This window comes from Chiloscyllium punctatum, chromosome 20 (assembly GCF_047496795.1).
Source record: "Chiloscyllium punctatum isolate Juve2018m chromosome 20, sChiPun1.3, whole genome shotgun sequence".
In the NCBI taxonomy this organism is placed as follows: domain Eukaryota; kingdom Metazoa; phylum Chordata; class Chondrichthyes; order Orectolobiformes; family Hemiscylliidae; genus Chiloscyllium; species Chiloscyllium punctatum.
The window spans coordinates 16,572,622-16,594,185 of NC_092758.1; the positions used below are offsets into that span (position 1 = coordinate 16,572,622).

Consider the following 21,564-nt stretch of genomic DNA (forward strand, 5'->3'; position numbering starts at 1 on the left):
TTTATCGTAATTGCAAGGTTATTTTTGGACACAGAAAATGAATGGATATGAGGATTTGCTTGGAAAGTGGAGGTGATATAAAAATACAGCCGTGATTTTACTGAATAGAGGAGCATCTTTATTGCCCGCTTCTGATCCTACTTTATTTTATTGCTACTGAATGTTTTTGTTGCTATTGAGTTGTGTCCTGAATAATGCATCTTAACAATTGCCAACTTTGGAAAAAGAACTGTGAATATGTTTCAGAGAAAGTTCAATTTATCAATCACTGCCACAGCTCGCATCTCTATTTTTACAGTTGGGACTGCTCCATGGAGGCTTGTAGCGGGCAGCGACATCACCCTCAATTGCACCATCTCCAGATTCTCAGATACATTGAGTCTCCACTGGAAACAGAGATATCCATTTCAGCATAACAGGGGGAACAACACTGATGAGATTCGACTGAATGACAGCGTCTATCTGATCATCAGAAATATTGAAAGAAATTCATTCACATGTGAAGTGCAGGAAAATGATGCTACTGTAATTACTGCGGCCGTACATCTGTATCCAGGCAAGTCCAAATCTATATCGGAGTGGAAGTTTAAAAAAAGATTGTGTCCAAGTGTTACCAGGCCAGCAGTGAAATCAATAGCTGTAACAGGGATTTTATTGTAGGTTGTGGATTCAGTAGGCATCCGAAGTTTAATTTGTGAATTGAAGTGCAAATGGCATCAGATCCAAAATGATAGGGAATGGGAATCAAGTTAATGTTTTCAAATTGATTCAGTCTGTTTTATCTTGCCTCTTTCTGTTTGAGCATTGTTTGAAGTTCCTTTTAGATTTTAAATGTGACATTCCCTAGTCTCTCTTTCCAGTAAATCACTTAGTGTACTTCTGCAATCATCTCTAGCTGTGTGAACCTTCTTTTAAATATATATATATATATATATATATTATATTAGGAATTATGTACCAATGTCATAGACTCAGAGAGTCATAGAGATGTACAGCATGGAAACAGACCCTTCGGTCCAACCCGTCCATGCCGACCAGCTATCCCAACCCAATCTAGTCCCACCTGCCAGCACCTGGCCCATATCCCTCCAAACCCTTCCTATTCATATACCCATCCACATGCCTCTTAAATGTTGCAATTGTACCAGTCTCCACAACATCCTCTGGCAGCTCATTCCATACACGTACCACCCTTTGTGTGAAAAAGTTGCCCCTTAGATCCCTTTTATATCTTTCCCCTCTCACCCTAAACCTATGCCGTCAAGTTCTGGACTCCCCGATCCCAGGGAAAGATTTTGTCTAATTATCCTATCCATGCCCCTCATAATTTTGTAAACCTCTATAAGGTCACCCCTCAGCCTCCGATGCTCCAGCCTGCTCAGCCCGTCCCTGTAGCTCAGATCCTCCAACCCTGGCAACATCCTTGTAAATCTTTTCTGAACCCTTTCAACTTTCACAACATCTTTCTGATAGGAAGGACACCAGAATTGCATGCAATATTCCAACAGTAGCCTGACCAATGTCCTGTACAGCCGCAACATGACCTCCCAACTCCTCTACTTAATACTCTGACCAATAAAGGAAAGCATACCAAATGCCTTTGTCACTATCCTATCTACCTGCCACTCCACTTTCAACGAGCTATGAACCTGCACTCCAAGGTCTCTTTGTTCAGCAACACTCCCTGGGACCTTACCATTACATGTATAAGTCCTGCTAAGATTTGCTTTCCCAAAATGCAGCACCTCACATTTATCTAAATTAAACTCCATCTACCACTTCTCAGCCCATTGGCTCATCTGGTCCAGATCCTGTTGGAATCTGAGGTAACTCTCTTTGCTGTCCACTACACCTCCAATTTTGGTGTCATCTGCAAACTTACTAACTGTACCTCTTCTGCTCGCATCCAAATCATTTATGTAAATGACAAAACGTAGAGGACCCAGCACCGATCCCTGTGGCACTCCACTGGTCACAGGCCTCCAGTCTGAAAAACAACCATCCACCACCACCCTCTGTCTTCTACCTTTGAGCCAGTTCTGTATCCAAATGGCTGGTTCTCCCTGTATTCCATGAGATCTATCCTTGCTAATCAGTCTCCCATGGGGAACCTTGTCGAACGCCTTACTGAAGTCCATATAGATCACATCTACTGCTCTGCCCTCATCAATCTTCTTTGTTACTTCTTCATAAAACTCAATCAAGTTTGTGAGACATGATTTCCCACACACAAAACCATGTTGACTATCCTTAATCAGTCCTTGCCTTTCCAAATACATGTACATCCTGTCCCTCAGGATTCCCTCCAACAACTTGCCCACCACCGAGGTCAGGCTCACCAGTCTATAGTTCCCTAGCTTGTCTTTACCACCCTTTTTAAACAGTGGCACCACGTTTGCCAACGTCCAGTCTTCTGGCACCTCACCTGTGACTATCGATGATACAAATATCTCAGCAAGAGGCCCAGCAATCACTTCTCTAGCTTCCCACAGAGTTCTCAGGAACCTTTAACTGTTTCAAGACATCTAGCACTTCCTCCTCTGTAATCTGGACATTTTGCAAGATGTCACCATCTATTTCCCTACAGTTGATATCTTCCATATCCTTTTCCACAGTAAATACTGATGCAAAATATTCATTTAGTATCTCCCCCATTTTCTGTGGCTCCACGCAAAGGCCGCCTTGCTGATCTTTGAGGGGCCCTATTCTCTCCCTTGTTACCCTTTTGCCCTTAACGTATTTGTAAAAACCTTTGGATTCTCCTTAATTCTATTTGCCAAAGCTATCTCATGTCCCTGTTTTGCCCTCCTGATTTCCCTCTTAAGTATACTCCTACTTTCTTTATACTCTTCTAAGGATTCACTTGATCTATCCTGTCTATACCTGACATATGCTTCCTTCTTTTTCTTAACCAAACCCTCAATTTCTTTAGTCATCCAGCATTCCCTATACCTACCAGCCTTCCCTTTCACCCTGACAGGAATATACTTTCTCTGGATTCTTGTTATCTCATTTCTGAAGGCTTCCCATTTTCCAGCGAATATCTGCCTCCAATCAGCTTTCGAAAGTTCTTGCCTAATATCATCAAAATTGGCCTTTCTCCAATTTAGAACTTCAACATTTAGATCTGGTCTATCCTTTTCCATCACTATTTTAAAATGAATAGAATTATGGTCGCTGGCCCCAAAGTGCTCCCCCACTGACACCTCAGTCACTTGCTCTGCCTTATTTCCCAAGAGGAGATCAAGTTTTGCACCTTCTTTAGTAGGTACATCCACATACTGAATCAGAAAATTATCTTGTACACACTTAAGAAATTCCTGTCCATCTAAACCTTTAACACTATGGCAATCCCAGTCGATGTTTGGAAAGTTAAAATCCCCTACCATAACTACCCTATTATTCTTACAGATAGCTGAGATCTTGTTACAAGTTTGTTTCTCAGTTTCCCTCTGACTATTGGGGGGGTCTATAATACAATCCCCACAAGGTGATCATCCCTTTCTTATTTCTCAGTTCCATCCAAATAACTTCCTTGGATATATTTCCAGGAATATCCTCCCTCAGCACAGCCGTAATGCTATCCCTGATCAAAAATACCACTCCCCCTCCTCTCTTGCCTCCCTTTCTATCCTTCCTGTAGCATTTGTATCCTGGAACATTAAGCTGCCAGTCCTGCCCATCCCTGAGCCATGTTTCCGTAATTGCTATGTTCCTAACCATGCCCTGAGTTCATCTGCCTTCCCTGTTAGGCCCCATGCATTGAAATAAATGCAGTTTAATTTATTTGTCCTACCTTGTCCCTGCCTGCCCTGACCGTTTGACTCACTTCTGTTCTCAGCTGTACCCGTCTCAGATCGATCTCTTTCCTCACTATCTCCCTGGGTCCCACCCCCCCCCACCTTACTAGTTTAAATCCTCCCAAGCAGTTCTAGCAAATTTCCCTGCCAGTATATTAGTCCCCTTCCAATTTAGATACAATCCACCCTTCTTGTACAGGTCACTTCTACCCCAAAAGAGATTCCAATGGTCCAAAAATCTGAATCCTTCTCCCATACACCAGCTCCTCAGCCATGTATTCATCTGCTCTACCCTCCTATTCCTGTCCTCACTAGCTCGTAGCACTGGGAGTAATCCAGATATTACTACCCTTCAGGACCTCCTTTTTAAATTTCTGCCTAACTCTCTGTAATCTCCCTTCAGAGTCTCAACCTTTTCCCTTCCTATATCGTTGGTTCCAATGTGGACAATGACCTCCTGCTGGCCTTTCTCCCCTGTGAGAACATTCTGCACCATCTCTGAGACATCCTTGATCCTGGCACCAGGGAAACAACACACCATTCTGCTTTTTCTCTGCTGGCCACAGAAATGTCTGTCTGTACCTCTGACTACAGGATCCCCTTACACAATTGATCTCTTGGAAGCCGGCATATCCTTCGTTGCATTAGAGCTAGTCTCAACACCAGAATCTTGGCTGTTCGTGCTATGTTCACTTGAGAATCCATCACCCCCTACATTTTCCAAAACAGCATACCTGTTTGAAATGGGTATATCCACAAAAGACTCCTGCACTAGCTGCCTACCTCTCTTACCCTTCCTGGAGTTAACCCATCTATGTGACTGTATCTGAGACTTTCCCCCCCTTCCTATCACTGCCATCCATCACATACTGTTGCTGTTGCAAATTCCTCATTGCTTCTACCTGTCTCTCCAACCGATCCACTTGATCTGATAAGATTTCATCCAACAGCATTTATGGCAGATATAATCCGCAGTAACCCTTAAACTCTCTTTAAACTCCCACATCTGACAAGAAGTACATATCACTGCAAAGGCCATTTTTGCTCCTTCACAATCTACAGACCCAGAAAATTACACAGTCTTATTCCTCTACAAACACTGCCCCAGGTTAAATTAATAGCTGTGGCTTATATTTTAAGTTTAATCAAGAGACTTATCTCCAAAAACATATAATCAAGAAATAATCCACTGTACCCACTACTGCAGCCTTTCTTTGGACAGACTTAAAACAATAATTAACTTATCTGATTCTGTGCTGTGAACTTCGCCCAAAGATTAGTTGTGAATTTCACTGTTTGTTAATTTTCCCAGAAGCACTCTGATGAAGAGCGATACACAAAATCAAACAGCAAAGGTGGTAACTGTGCAGGTTCTCCCTCTCTCTCTCTCTCTCTCTCTCTCTCTCTTTCCTGTATGTAGTACTTTGGGCTTTGACACATGGATGTGACAGTGATCAGTCTGTGAATAGTGTGATCTGACACAATCTGGGTGATCTATCCTGATTAGTGAAGTTGAGGCTGACATTTCCACAAAGGAAGAATGGAGGGGTCAATGCCCTGTCAGAATGGAGATTTTATCTGTGATTGGGAATTGGAGGTTAGGGAAGAGCAAAGATAGAAGACCCACAATATTCTTCTCAGGTTTGAATGGAAACTGACACCATTACGGCAAAAAGAAAACCTCAAGAAAGATCTAAGAACTTAACTTTCCCAGAAAGCCACTCCCTTGAAGTTTTACCTGATAATAGCTCCCCTACTAAAAGATTTTGCCATTTTAACATATTCACACTTTATTTTTAATGGCAGGGAGGGGAGTTATCCTCATCTGCCTGGGGGGGAATACTTGGGATGTTTATACAAGAATGGAACAGAATTGAAAACCTAAGCAGAAAGGGAAGATAGAAACAAGGATATAAATAAAAATATGTCTAAGAAGTAAGAGTAGGAGTGAAAGACAGAAAACAAAAGGGGGGAAAACAAATGAGCAACAGTGCAAAAATATAGCGAAGGGAATTAATAAGGTTAAAATGACAAATTTAAACAGAATTTGGTGACTAAACTCAGCGGGTCTGCCGGGAGAAAGTGGAGCTAACATTTTGAGTTCAGTTACTTTTCATCAGAACATTCTAACCCTAATCTGTCAGAGCATTGGGTTCATGAAGATGACTTGATGACATTGTCAAATAAAAAAAACTAGGATCCTGAATCTAAATAAAAGGAACTATGTGCTTTGTGTGCAAATTGGCATGGATGGATTGGAGAACCTTTTTGGGTTGCAGTGGATAGGCAATGATTAACATTTGACAAACATGTACACTACTATTAAAAACTATTTGTTCCAGTCTAGCACAATAAAAAGGAAAGGTGGCTCAACCAGGGTGTAGTTAAGAGACAGGAAAGAAGGAGTGGAAATATGCTTTCTCGTTGTGTGGGAGATAGTGACTGGTGGGCAACTGCAAGATCAAAGCTTGGCCCCCAGCTATTCATGATATGTATAAATGACCTGGGTAAGAGAACCAAATGCACTATTTCCAAATTGTTGACAACACAAAACTGGACAAGGATTATGAGAATGCAAGGAGGCGAGACAAATTGGGTGAGTGGGCAGAAACAAGGCAGATGCAATACAATGTGGCGAAATGAAAATTTATACATTTTTGTGAGCAAAACAGAAAGGTAACGTGTTATTTAAATGGTGATATATTGGGAAGATGTGTATACAGAAAAGGATTGGGTGTCTTTGTACACCAACCAATGAAAGTAGACATGTTGGTGCAGCAAGCAATTAGGAAGGCAAATGGTATATTGGCCTTCATTGCAAGAGGATTTGAGTTCAGAAATAAACATGTCTTACTGGGCCTTGGTGAGACCACATCTGGAGTACTGTGTGCAGCTTTGGCTTCCTTATCAAGGAAAGGATGTACTTGCCATAGAGAGAATGCAATTTAGGTTCACTAGACTGATTCCAGGGATAATAGCACTGGCTGATAAGGGGAGATTCTTCCAACTGGTCCGATATTCACGAGAGTTTAGAAGGATAAAATGTGTACAATTTCAACAGGGCAGGACAGACTGCATGCAGGGAGAATTTCTTTCCCTTGTCAGGAGTCTTGAGCAGCCTGTGGTAGGCCATTTAGGACTGGGATGAGGAAACATTTCTTCGTTCAAAGGGTAGTGAATCTTTGGAATACCTTATGAGACTGTGGAGGCCAAGTCACTGAATATATTTTAGAAACAGATAAGTAAATTTTAAGATTTTAAAGGCGATGAGAGTTATGAGGAAAAAGTAGGAATATAGCATTGAGACAAGGGAACAGCTGTGAACACCTTGATGGTTGGAGTAGACTTGACAATCTAGATGGGGTGGCGTAGTGGTTAGCACTGCTGCCTCAAAGTACCACCAACCTTGGTTCAATTCTATCCTCAGATGACTATCTGTTTGCACTGTGTCTGTGTGGCTTTCCTCTTGGTATTTCAGTTTCCTCCCACAGCCATGCTGAATTGTCCATAGTGACCAGGGATCTGCAGGTTAGGTGGATAAGCCAGGGGGGATGCAGGGTTACAGAGATGGGTTGAGTCTGGGTGGGATGCTCTTAGGAGACTTGTTGGGCTGAATAACCTTCCACACTATAAGGATTCTACTTGAACACTGTTTCAATGCTGTCCCATTTTTATGTGTTTAGACCATGAGTCAAGAACGCTTCATTTGCACAGTTGCTATATTCTAACTGAGGTAAAAAGGCTTTTGCCCAAAACGTTGATTTCGAAGCTACTTAGATGCTGCCTGACCTGCTGTGCTCTTCCAGCACCACTAATCCATATTCTAACTGAGATCATGTGAGAATGCATGCCTTTATCCTTAATTATTTAAGTTGGTTACACCTGAGGCCCACTTAAATAATTCATGACTGTATTTAAGTCATTTTACGAACTGAACTCTTAATTCACTATAATCATCATAACAATTACTTCCTAATCAAAATCTTCTTTTCCCATGACAGGAAGGTATTATCATGCTTCAATTATTGACACACGTTATCGATCAAGTACAAGTTACAGTGAATTTCATCTGGTTTCTGATATAATTTTTTGGAGATACCGTCATTTTGCCTGGGTTTGGATGTCACATCATTATCCAAATCAAGACAGACAGATTGCTTCCTTTAATACATCACACCATGTCAATTTAAACAGGTCATACTTTGGGAACCGAATCACCACTCAACACAACTTTTGGAGGCATGACTCCATTTCTGTGCAGATTGCCCCCGTGCTGTTTGATGATGCAGGAGTTTATGCATTAATTGTTGATTCAGTAAACCATGTGACCATCACACTAATCACAGTTAAAGGTAAGAGATAGAATTTTGTTGCTGTTTTCAATGATCATTTTGATTCTAAAATGATTTTCTCATGGGCTCGTATCCTTGCCTGCAAGCTAGCAGACCTGGTTTAATGTCTCTCTCACCCCAGAGGTGTGTAATGACACGTCTGAAGAGGTCATTTAACAACTATCTAAATTATTTTCTTGTCTATACAGTCACAGTGGAACCCTCTGATGCAGTGACTGAGGGAGACCCCGTTACCCTGACCTGCTCTGTCTCTAATGTCACTGAAGCAATCAGACTTGCTTGGATCAATAGCGACGGAAAATCTGTTTTGGAGAAAACATTGACTGGACAAAATGGGGAAGAGAAATCTCTGAGTCTGATTATTCAGAAAGCTGACAGATGTAAATGGCACTGGATGTGTGTTTTGTTTGATCAAAACAACCCCAGAGTTTTAATCCCACATAATCTAGAAATCACAAGTAAGTGTTTATAGTTCAACCTTATAACAAGTGGCACTGTTATAAAATTTTGCATAATTATCTGGAATTGACCAAAATGTATTCCTTCATACTGTATTATTGCAGATGTCCTGTGTAACAACTGCAAGGTGATATAAGGCTATGCTTTGAACTGCCTTATTAAGAGTTTACCTTTGTAGATAATTAAACCACGTACAATTGAGTGGACACAGTTTTATTCTCCAATTTAAAATTGGTATTGTGTTCAAATCTTGCCAAGACCTCAAGCTTCTCTGTTTGTAACCTTCCCTGGCCCTACAAACTCCCAAAACTTTCTGTTTCTAAAATTCTGGATTCTTTTGCATCCTACATTTCTTTTGCCCAATAACATGTGGCATTGCTATTCTTCACATCAAACTTGATCACTAGAATACTTCCAAAAGTATTCAAAATCTCTAGCTTCCTCTCCTCCTTTTAAAGTTATTGCTTTAGCTAAGTTTTGGGTTTCTTATCCTGGTCTCAATTTCAACAAAGTGTGTTAGAAGTATTTCACTATATTAGCAGCACTATATCAATGCAAGTTATTGCTGCTGTTGAACCAATGAGATTAAAAGCAAATAGTAGCCCACACACTTCTGCTAATGCCAAGACTTCTGATAGTACAAAGTGGAAACAGTTCTCTACAAGAAAGAGAGGGAGCGAGAGCATGCCTCTTCATTGGGCAAACAGAAATCCTGAGCATTGGGATGTTAACATGCTGAATAGAATTACAGACTCTTACATATGTTCATGAATTTCTCAGTCAAACTGATCAGAGAAAGATGAAATTCCTCTGTGATGGTAGATTGATGATGTTTTAATTTCAAATGGATACAGTGGGGTTAGATTGCCCAATCCTCTGCCCTAAAAGTAAGACGGAAACTGACCAACATGAAATCTGTCTGTTCTGCAATGATAGTGATGGGAGGGTGGATGCTGAATTATTTAACAATGGAACTTCTGCCACTATATAGCCCACTCTTCAAAACTGCTGAGCTGTTTATTTTGCTTCAGCCCTTTTTCATAGATGAAAAACTTTGTGATGTTCAACTACTAACTAAGATAAAAGCCCATGGTGTTGAAGGTGGTACATGAATACAGAGAGAGGATTGGCTAGTCATTAAAGGATGGAGTTGTAGTAATGGGGGGATCACAATTATTATAATATATTTTAATGACCTGGATGAGGTAAGAGAATGTGCTGTAGCTAAGTTTATGGATAATATGAAAATAGGTGGGGAAGCAAGTGGTGAGGAGATTTAGAGTCCTCAGAAGGATTTAGACAAGTTTATTGAATTGACAAAAACTTGGAAGATTGAATATAATGTAGTAAAACGGAAGAGACTTTGGTAGGAAGATTGGAGGAGCTGAGTATTATTTGGAGAAAGACTATGGAAAGCTATAGCACAAAAGGGTTTGAGGGTCATCATGCCTGAATTTTAAAAAGCTGGTTTCCAAGTTCATTGAAAGTCAAATCGAATGTTGGCCTTTATTTCTAAGAAAAATGGAGTATAAAAAGGGGAGGTCTTGCCAAAACTTCACAAGGCAACTGTTAGGTTATGTCTTGAATATTCTGAATACTTTAGGCCACAACCTCTTCCATATAGAAGGACAAGGGTACCCAGATACATGGCAACATCATCACCTACAAGTTCTCATCAGAGCCACTCACTATCCTGACTTGGAAATATGCTAATGATGCCTACACCCCTAGAGTGAATTAGCAAAAAGAGCCTTTCAGGTAAGGAAAGATATACTGACTTTGGAGGTAGTCCAGAACAGTTTTGATAGATTGATCCCTTATATGGAAGCATTGTCTTATGAGTGACTAGGTACTCATTGGAGTTTAGAAGAATTACAGATTTCCTTACTGAACCATGTAAGTTCCTTAAGAGGCTTTTCAAGGCCTTTACTTTCAACCGCAGCCATCTTTTTCTCTGTTAGATACAACTCCAGCCAGTGAGAGCTTTTCCACTGATTCCAATTGATACCAATTTTGTTGGTGCTATCTTGGTGACAAGGGTAAAGCACAAACACCTGATGAAGGAGTGGCACTCCGAAAGCTAGTGCTTCCAATTAAACCTGTTGGACTATAACCTGGTGTTGTGTGATTTTTAACTTTGTACACCCCAGTCCAACACCAGCATCTCCAAATCATGGTTGACAAGGGAAGTTACAAGCCTCTAATTGATGGACAGGAATGTTTAAATGCCTAGAGATAGCAGTTGGACTTATAATGTCAACAATATCTTTTATAGGAAGATCATGCATGGACACTTGGATCTTGGCATTTTCAGGATACTTGCTTGTTAAACTGATCATTGCCATTGGACTAATTACCTCTTTTAAAATGAGTAAGTACAGTAAACATTTAAAGAATATTTTCTTGTTGCTTTTCTCAGTAACCAGTGCATAGATGTCAAGGTGACATTATGTATTTGTAAAATGTTTGACCTGAAACATGACAGGCAGGTAAACTTAGTGAATTTTAATGTTTTAAATCAGAGTATCAATGATACATTTAAAAAAAAAGCATTGCTACAATTCTGAATAATCTTACTTGTAAAAACTTGTTTGTAGTTCATACGGTTACCTGTTTCCACAGGTTTGAAAGAGTGATGGGGGTTTGAAGGAATTGTTTTAATGGTTGTTCTGTTTCTTAATTAGTATTTGGCTCATAACAGGAGTGCAATATTCCAAATGAAAATGGAACACATAGAAATGCAAAACATATCAGTGAGAGAGTGGAAATGAGTTAACATTTCAAGGGGTGTACTGCCAAAGTATACTCCTTGTTGGAACTGCTCAATGATTTGTTCTCTCTTTACAGATGCTTATTTACCTCCCTGAGTGTTTCCATTACTTTGTGATTTTCAGCATCATTCAGTTGCCCATTTTGCCTTTTTAACAGAATCTAATTTTGATACTTAATTAGCATTTGGTTATTTAGAACATAGAACATAGGACAGTACAGCACAGTACAGGCCCTTCAGCCCCTGAAGTAGTGCTGACCTTTTATCTTTCAGATCAACTTAACCTACAAACCCCTCAATTTACTTCTGTCATGTGCTTGTCCAGCAGTTGCTTAAATGTGCCTAATGTCTTTGAAGATATTACCACCTTCCTTCCCTCCCTTCTTCTCTCAAGTGTAAATCTCCTCTGCACCCTCCCTAAAGCTTCTATATCCTTCCTATAATGAGCTGACCAGAAGTGGACACAATGTTTCAAGTGTGGTCTAACCACAGTTTTATAGAGCTGAAGCAAAACCTTGTGCTTTTAAATTCCGTCCCTGTTAATGACAGCCAAAACACCATATGTCTTCTTAACAACCCTATCAACTTGGGTGGCAACTTTGAGAGATCTGTATCCATGGACCCCAAGTTCTCATTGTTCCTGCAAACTGCCAAGAATCCTGTCTTTAACTCTGTATTCAGCATTCAAATTCGACCTTCCAAAATCAATCACTTCACATTTACCAAGGTTGAACTCCATCTGCCACTTGTCAGCCCAGCTCTGCAATGTCATGATGTATCGTGTAACAGCCCCGGACACTATCTACAAAATCAACGAAACTTGTATCATTGGTAAACTTACTAACCCACCATTCCACTTCTTCAGGCAAGTCATTTATAAAAACTACAAACAGCAGAGGCCCAAAAACTGATCCCTGCAGGACACCACTGGCCACTGAACTTAAAGTAGAATACTTTCCATCCACTATCACTCGCTGTCTTCCTTTGGCCAACCAATTCTGTATCCAGACAGCTAAATTTCCCTGTATCGCATACCTCCTAACTCTCCGATTGAGCCTTCCATAGGGAACCTTATCAAATGCCTGACTGAAATCCATATACACCATATCCACTGCTTGACCTTCATCAACGTGTCATGTCACGTCCTCAAATAACTTAATAAGGCTTGTGACCTGCCCCTCACAAAGCCATGCTTACTATCTTTAATCAAACTATGTTTTTTCAAATAATCATAAATTCTATCTCTCAGGATCACTTTCAGTACCTTGTTTACCACAGATGTAAGACTGACTGGACTGTAATTCTCAGTATAGGAGCTTTGAGGTCATGTTGAGGCTGTACAGGACATTGGTTAGGCCACTTTTGTTTGCAGTTCTGGTCTCTTTCCTATTGGATGGATGTTGTGAAACTTGAAAGGGTTCAGAAAAGATTTACAAGGATGTTGCCAGAAATGGAGGATTTGAGCTGTCAGGAAAAGTGGAATAGGCTGGGGCTATTTTGCCTGGAGCATTGGAGGCTGAGGGGTGACCTTTATAGAGTTATGAGGGGAATAGATAAGATAAATAGACGAAGTCTTTTTTCCTGGGGTGAGGGAGTCCAGAATGAGAGGGATTAGGTTTAGGGTGAGAGGAGAAAGATATTAAAAGGGGCCTAAGGGGCAACTTCATTACACAGCCTCCAATGCTCCAGGAAAATCAGCCCCAGCCTTTTCAGCCTCTCCCTATAGCTCAAATCCTCTAACCCTGGCAACATCTTTGTAAATCCTTTCTGAACCCTTTCAAGTTTCACAACATCCTTCCAATAGGAATGATATTAGAATTCCAAATAATAGTCCAAAAGTGACCTAACCAATGTCCTATACAGCTGCAACATGACCTCCCAACTCCTTATTCAATACTCTGACCAATAAAGGAAAGCATACCAAACACTTGCTTCACTATTCTATCTACCTGCAACTCTACTTCCAAGGAACTATAAACCTTCATTTCAAGGTCTCTTTGTTCAACAACACTCCCTAGGACCTTACCATTAAGTGTATAAGTCCTGCTAAGATTTGCTTTCCTTAAATACAGCACCTCACGTTTATCTAAATTAAACTCCATCTGCCACTCCTCAGCCCATTGGCCCATCTGGTCAAGATCCTGTTGTAATCTGAGGTAACCCTCTTTGCTGTTCACTAAACTTCCAATTTTGGTGTCATCTGCAAACTTACTAACTCTACCTCATATGCTCACATCCAAATCGTTATATAAAGATGAAAAATAATAGACTCCGAACCAATCCTTGTGGCACATCACTGGTCACAGACCTCCAGTCTGATAAACAACCCTCCATCATCACCTTCTGTCTTTTACCTTTGAGCCAGATCTCTATTCAAATGACTAGTTCTCCCTATATTCTACAAGATTTAACCTTGCTAACCAGTTTCTCATGGGGAACCTTCTTGAAAGCCTTAATAATGTCCATATAGATCACATCCACCACTCTGCCCTCCTCAATCCTCTTTGTTACTTCTTCAAAAAACTCAATCAAGTGCGAGAGACATGATTTCCCATGCACAAATTCATGCTGACTTTCTCTATTCAGTCCTTGCCTTTCTAAATACATATAAATCCTGGATTCCCTCCAACAACTTGCCCACTACTGATGTGGGTCACTGGTCTATAGTTCCCTGGCTTTTTCTTACCAGCTTTCTTAAATAGTGATATCACATTAGCCAACCTCCTTTCTTCTGGCACCTCATCTGTGACTATTGATGATACAAATATCTCAGCAAAGTGCCCAGCAATCACTTCCCTAGCTTCCCACAGAGTTCTAGAGTACAACTGATGTGGTCTTGGGAATTTATCCACTTTTATCATTTTAAAGACATCCAGCAGCACCTCCTCTGTAATATGGACATGTTTCAAGATGTTATCATTTATTTTCCCACATTCTATACCTTCGACGTCCTCCTTCACTGTAAACACTGATGCAAAATAATTGTTTAGTATCTTCCCCCATCTCCTGCGATTCCACACATAGGCTGCCTTGCTGATCTTTAACGGACTCTATTCTCTCCCCAGTTCCCTTTTGTCCTTACTGTATTTATAAAATCCTCTTGGATTCTCCTTAACCCAATTTGCCAAAGCTATCTTATGTCCCCTCTTTGCTGTCCTGATTTCCCTCTTAAGTATACTCTTACTGCCTTTAAAATCTTCTGAGGATTCACTCAATCTCTCCTGTCTATACCTGATATATGCTTCCTTCTCTCTCTTAACCAAAACCTTAATTTCTCTAGTCTTCCTGCACCTATCAGCCTTTCCTTTCCTTTCACTGAACAGGAAAAAAACTGTTTCTAGACTCTTGTTACCTCATTTTTTTTTAAGGCTTCCCCTTTTCTAGCCATCCCTTTTACCTGCGAACATCTAACCCCACTCAGCTTTTGAAATTTCTTGCCAAATACTTTCAAAATTTGCCTTTCTCCAATTTGGAACTTCAACTTTTAGATCCTGTCTATCCTTTTCCATCACTATTTTAAAGTTAATAGAAGTATGGTCACTGGCCCCAAAGTGCTCTCCAATTGACACCCCAGTCACTTGCCCTGCCTTTTTTCCCAAGACTAGGTCACGTTTTGCACCTTATCTAGTAGGTACATCCACATACTGAATTAAAACATTTTCTTGTACGCACTTAAGAAATTCCTCTCCTTCTGAACCCTTAACACTATGGCAGTCCCAGACTATGTTTGGAAAGATAAAATTCCCTATCATAACCATCCTATTATTTTTACAGGTAACTAAAATCTCTCGACAAATTTTGTTTCTCAATTTCCTGCTGACTTGTTTTTTTAAAAAAGATACGCAGCTTGAAATTTAAAAACTTGACTTGGTAGACAACCCAAAGGGAAATTTTCTCTCAACTCATTGCAAAGCCATCTCCCCACATAGAGGACAAATTAGCTTGAACTGTCAAAATGATGTCGTTGGCAAGAGCAGTGTATGAGTCAAATTCTGCTCACTGGTACATTCTGTAAAATTTTCTCCTTATCCCATCACTTTCTGACCAATGTTTACCCTTGAAGGATTAACTTAAAGTAATTATTTGGCTCTTCTTAGAAATCAAGCAGAAATCTGGATAAGGTAACAAGGAAATAAAGAAGGTTTCGGATTACAGACTCTGAACACCGGCCCTGATTTGTGATCATAGAAGGAATAATGGAACACAGCCCAATGAGGCCTTCACTCTTATGAAACAAAATAATCCAAACTTGAAACCTTTCAAAAAAATCTGAAAGAATTTACAGATGCTGTACATCAGGAAAAAAAGTAGTAGTTTCTGGAAAAGCTCAGCAGGTCTGACAGCATCTGTGACGAGAAATCAGAGTTAACGTTTCGGATCCGGTGACTCTTCCTCTGTTTTTGAAATCTTCCAAGTTAGTTTTATTCCAGATATATTGTAATAATACTTTTATGTAACTGGACTCATTTATTACGTAAAGTGAGCATCTCAATTGTGCCATTCTCAGTCTCTCCGATTTTACTTTCCAAATGCTAACTTTCAAGGTGACCAAATGAAACTGCATTGAATGATAGTTGATGCGGATGGTGATCTGAATTATTGATCTCCACTCTTTTCTCAGCTTTATGCCTCTCAGAACTGATCATTGTGATGTAGAATTTGATTTATATTGGTTTTAGTATCATTGATTTCTGAGTTTGTAACTGAATTTTGAATGAGTCACATGTGCATCAAGCGGTTGAATGATTAACTTGTAGATATTTCTGTAGCGATGGTGATTTGTGTTACATCACTGTATCATGGGGAGAATGCTTCCAAGAGCTAATGGGTTTTTGGTTATACCAGGACCATTTTATAATGAAACAAAGTAAACAGGTTTCGGATCCAGGCTCCACATTTTCTTTTTGTTAATCCTCGGGAGAAACATTTCACTTTCAGTTTTGGGATGTTCTGCAGTAGTCTTGGATTAAGATGGATACATAAAGCAGTTGCTCCTGAGAAAGCAAGAAGATAATTCAGTTTGATTAAAAATAGATTATCTGTCCGTTTTAAAATCTTTAAATTTGTATTGTAAGTAAGATGATAGAATAAACTTATCTTGTCGTCATTTTGTTTCATTCATTCTTTGGTTAAACACAAATTTGCAAGAGTGTGTGTTTGTGTTTGTGTTCTAACCTTCTTAAAACCAAGAAGAAACAAAGTATGATCTCGAAACGTCAGCTCTTTTCTCTCCTTACAGATGCTGCCAGACCTGCTGAGATTTTACAGCATTTTCCCTTTTGGTATAATCTAACAAGCCAGATTCCAAGCTAGAAACTGTCTTGTCCAGTAATAACATCAGGGATCGTGACATGGTGAGCCAGTTAGTCAGCTATGTGTAAAATTGGAAAGGTTACAATATGGATTGATAACTGTGAATGATGTCAGCTGTACCGTCTCTGTGGCTGAGTTGAATGGAACTGATCTGTTTTAAGATCTACTTTGAGAATTTTAAAACAGAATTTCAATGCCTAGTGTTCAACTCCAATGAAGACACCATGTCTTCTGTACATCTTCGAAAGCTGTTGACACAACGTGATAGTGGAATCTCAATACAACATAGTTTCTCGCAGAACAGCATAGAGACAGTTTCCCATATCACAAGAGTGTTAAGAAGTAACATAAAATATTACAAAAATATCTCCATGCTGGAAAGATTGGAAAGTAATTTTGCAAATTAAAGTTGAACTGACAGGTTTTGCAGCTGTTTATCAAAATATCCTTTGCAATCATTGATATCTTGCTCTCCCTTTGAACTGCCTGTCCAATATATCACTTGGGGTTTAATCACACCAATAGCCAATAGGTGCAGGAGTAGGCCAATCTGCATCCTATTCCACTCACTTATCCACAGCTGATCCTATGGAATTTGTGTACCATCAGTGACTCAGTGGTTAGCACTGCTGCCTCACAGCACCAGGGACCCAGATTCAATTCCAGCCTTGGGCGACTGTGTGGAGTTTGCACATTCCCCCTGTGTCTGTGTGGCCTCCGCCCCCAGACCCCACCCCTCCAACCGTAACAAGGACAGAACGCCCCTGGTGCTCACCTTCCACCCTACAAACCTTCGCATCAACCAAATCATCCGCCGACATTTCCGCCACCTCCAAAAAGACCCCACCACCAGGGATATATTTCCCTCCCCACCCCTTTCCGCCTTCTGCAAAGACCATTCCCTCCGTGACTACCTGGTCAGGTCCACACCCCCCTACGACCCATCCTCCCATTCTGGCACTTTCCCCTGCCACTGCAGGAACTGTAAAACCTGTGCCCACACCTCCTCCCTCACCTCTATCCAAGGCCCTAAAGGAGCCTTCCACATCCATCAAAGTTTCACCTGCACATCCACTAATATCATTTATTGCATCCGTTGCTCCCGATGTGGTCTCCTCTACATTGGGGAGACTCCTAGCAGAGCGCTTTAGGGAACATCTCCGAGACACCCGCACCAATCAACCAAACCCCCCCGTGGCCCAACATTTCAACTCCCCCTCCCACTCTGCCAAGGACATGGAGGTCCTGGGCCTCCTTCACCGCCGCTCCCTCACCACCAGACGCCTGGAGGAAGAACGCCTCATCTTCCGTCTCGGAACACTTCAACCCCAGGGCATCAATGTGGACTTCAACAGTTTCCTCATTTCCCCTTCCCCCACCTCATCCTGGTTTCAAACTTCCAGCTCAGTAATTGTCTCCTTGACTTGTCCGACCTGCCTATCTTCTTTTCCACCTATCCACTCCACCCTCTCCTCCTTGACCTATCACCTTCATCTCCTCCCCCACTCACCCATTGTACTCTATGCTACTCTCTCCCCACCCCCACCCTCCTCTAGCTTATCTCTCCATGCTTCAGGCTCACTGCCTTTATTCCTGATGAAGGGCTTTTGCCCAAAATTTCGATTTCGCTGCTCGTTGGATGCTGCCTGAACTGCTGTGCTCTTCCAGCACCACTAATCCAGTATTCTGCCAGGTGCTCCCCTTTTTTCCCACAGTCCAAAGATATGCAGGTTAGGTGAATTGGCCATGTTAAATTGCCCATAATGTTAGATGCATTACACACTATAGTGCAGACATCCACACTATAGGGAATCTAATCTAATTTCCAATATGGTTTGCAGTGCAAGATGGTAATGAAAAGGTGAGGACAAACCAGTTAAAAGGAATACCAGATGAATGATCGGACTCTTGAAAGCACCAAGGATTAGATGGAATTTTGTATGCTTGTAAAACGGTTTCTCAAGTTATTACAAAGGCATATGGCATTCTTTCCTTTATTAGCCAAGGTGCAGAGCTTAAGTGTGAGGTGGGTCCACTGGAGACTTCCCAGGATGGTAGCAGGGCTGGAGACATTCAGTTACAAATAGACATTGAACAGAATAGGGTCACTCTCTATGAAAGTTACCAAGTCACCCTTTATTTACTAGTGCACTGGATATGGGCAGGCAGTGCTCAACTGAGGAGATTCTAATTTCCTTATGTATTTCTTTCTACAGAGGACATTCTGATCTCCTGATTTTTTTATTTAATTTAACTTTGTAATTTTTTAGTTTTCTGTAAACATTTACAGCTGTATACAACAGCAATTTTACAAGGGAGAGGAGTAGCAAAGCTATGTCCCAATCCTTACTGTTCAACCAGTTTATAGGGAAATAAGGACAAACCACAAATCCCAGTTTCAAATATGAAAGACATCAATGACATTTCTATGTTACAGGATTGTATGTATAAAAGTGCTGACTATACAGACCCAGCAAGCCCCATCCCTCCCACCTTCTGGCCACTAAGGCAGCCCACCCCTATGCACCTTCTGGTTCTCTGTCCACACTGAGTTTTTGACCACTTCTAGTCAGCCTGCCGTGGTACTGGCCCGGGGTGACAGCAGTCAGGAGGGCCTACCCACCTTCACTAACCACCCTCAGCACCTTTTTGTCCACCTCTAGGACAGCATGTCCTAGAACCCACCCATGGTGACAGTGCTGAGGACAGCTACCCACCTTCTGGCTATCTGCCCCAACATACCATTGGGCTCTCACCCACCTTGATGCACCATCCGGCCACTCCTAGGACAGCCCATCCCAGTCACTGGGGGACAGCATGCAGGGTAGCCCACAAGCCTTCCGGATCTCAGCCTGCCCCTAAGTGCCTTCTGGCTCTCGGCTGCTCTGACCTTTCAATACCTCTAGGACAGCCCGTCCCAATCAACCCTTCTTGGGACGACAGCACTCAGAACACCCTACCCACCTTCTGGCTCTCCGGGCAACTGGCATCAGGATGGCCTACCCACCCTCCAGCTCTCAAGGTGACAGCTTTGAGGACAGCCCATGAACTCTCCAGCTCACAATAAAGCCTGCCAGACCCAGGGATACACAAGACAGTGCAAGTGATAGACCCAACAAACATGATAGTTAATTATCAAAAAACAGAGCCTTTTCTGGTAGAGTCCAGATATAGAGTCTTCAAAAATATATCGAGTCCATTCTCAGGAATAAAGTCCACTCCAGTTTATGGCATGCATTGTCAGAAGTGGAGTCCACTCCCAAAGGCAGCAAATGCACAGCACACAGGTGTTGTCTCCATGGAGTCCTGGCCCAGCCTTGGAAAACGAGGCCCACTCAGGAACAGTACATTGTATAGGTGCAGTTAACTCAGGGGTTTGGGCCACTCTCAAAAGGAAAGGTCTTCACCCAAACTCCAGGATACAGCAAGTGCTCACCTCCCAGCACACACTGGTGTTCAATCCTCAGAGGCCCAGTCCCAGGGAATGGGAGTTAACAAACTGGCTAAATAATTCAGCCAGTTCAGGAATCAGGTTTCCCTCTCCCCCCAAAAAAGCAGAAACCAACAGAAACACACTGATTGTAACACCAGCCAGTACAGAGTCAGTCCCCTAAACTGAGAAGACTCAATCTCCCGTTTATAATATTTTATTAAACAATTACAAAACAGTTTACAAAAAAAAGTAAACATTTACAGCTGTATACAACAGCAATTTTACAAGGGAGAGGAGCAGCAAAGCTAGGCCCTAAACCCTACCATTCAACCAGTTTACAGGGAGAGGAGGACAAACCTCAAATCCCAATTTCACATAAAAGACAGTGACATTTGTACATAAACAGGACTAGTTACATAAAAAAGTGCATACAATACAGACCCAGAAAGCCCCTGTCCCTCTCACCTTCCGACGTCTAAGGCGGCCCGCTCCTATGTACCTTCCGGTTCTCGGTCCACCCCATGCCCCTTCCAGTTCTCTGTCCGACCTGACACCTTTTGACCACCTCTAGGACAGCCTGCCCCAGTACCTGCCCGGGGTGACAGTGCTGAGAACGGCTACCTGCCTTCCAGTTCTCGGTCTGCCCCTACGTACCATTGGGCTCTCATCCACCCCGATGCACCATCCAGCCAATGGGCTATCCAGGCACACCTTCCAGCCACCTCTAGGCCAGCCCGTCCCCTTCCCTGGGACGACAGCATGCAGGGTAGCCCACAAGCCTTCCGGATCTCAGCCTGCCCCTACACGCCTTCTGGCTCTCGGCTGCTCTGACACCTTTTGACCACCTCTAGGACAGCCCATCCCGATTACCCCTTCCTCGGGACGATAGCACTCAGAACAGCCTACCCACCATCTGGCTCTCAGGGTGACTGGCATCAGGGTGGCCTACCCACCCTCCAGCTTTTGGGACAGCCTACCAACCTTCAGGTTCACAGGATGGCCTACCCACCTTCTGACTCTCGGGGTGACAGCTTTCAGGATGATCCATGAGCCTCCCAGCTCACAGCAAGACCTGCCAGACCCAGGGACACACAAGACAGTGCGGGTGATAGACCCAGGAAACACCACAATACAGTTAATTACCAAAAAACAGAGTCCTTTCTGGTACACAGTCCAAATCTATACAGTCTTCAAAATATAGACTCCATTTCCAGTAAGAGTCCACTCTAGTATTGGCATTGCCAGAAATAGAGTCCACTCCAAACTGCAGAGTCCATTGCTAAAACCATAGTCCGCAACCAAGGGCAGAGTCCACTCCTGAAGGCAGCAAATGCACACCCCACACCACACAGGTGTTCAGTCTCCATGGAGTCCTGGCCCAGCCTTGGAAAACCAGGCCAACTCACAGGAACATAGTACATTGTACAGGTGCAGTTA

General features: G+C 42.0%; 2 protein-coding genes across 2 annotated transcripts in view; both read left to right on the forward strand.

Annotated features, from left to right (window-relative positions):
- The window catches only part of LOC140492309 (uncharacterized), a 31,851-nt gene extending 31,191 nt beyond the window's left edge, over positions 1–660 (forward strand). The window contains exon 7 of the mRNA XM_072591258.1: positions 299–660. Within this exon, the coding sequence (XP_072447359.1) occupies positions 299–660 (362 nt within the window). The remainder of the gene's footprint in view (positions 1–298) is intronic.
- A 7,157-nt stretch (positions 661–7,817) lies between these two features.
- Positions 7,818–16,416, forward strand: LOC140491778 (CD276 antigen homolog). The gene is made up of 4 exons (XM_072590180.1): positions 7,818–8,152; positions 8,341–8,610; positions 10,887–10,982; positions 15,479–16,416. The coding sequence occupies exons 1-4, from the start codon at positions 7,921–7,923 to the stop codon at positions 15,499–15,501; spliced, it is 621 nt and encodes a 206-aa protein (XP_072446281.1). The 5' UTR covers positions 7,818–7,920; the 3' UTR covers positions 15,502–16,416.
- The last annotated feature ends 5,148 nt before the right edge of the window (positions 16,417–21,564 follow it).

Excerpts from the sequence above, each read along its gene's own strand:
- LOC140491778 (XM_072590180.1), top strand. The coding sequence starts at position 7,921 with ATGTCACATCATTATCCAAATCAAGACAGACAGATTGCTTCCTTTAAT. Across the intron at positions 8,153-8,340 it reads CACACTAATCACAGTTAAAG|TCACAGTGGAACCCTCTGAT; the intron begins GTAAGAGATAGA and ends TTGTCTATACAG. Across the intron at positions 8,611-10,886 it reads ACATAATCTAGAAATCACAA|GAAGATCATGCATGGACACT; the intron begins GTAAGTGTTTAT and ends TATCTTTTATAG.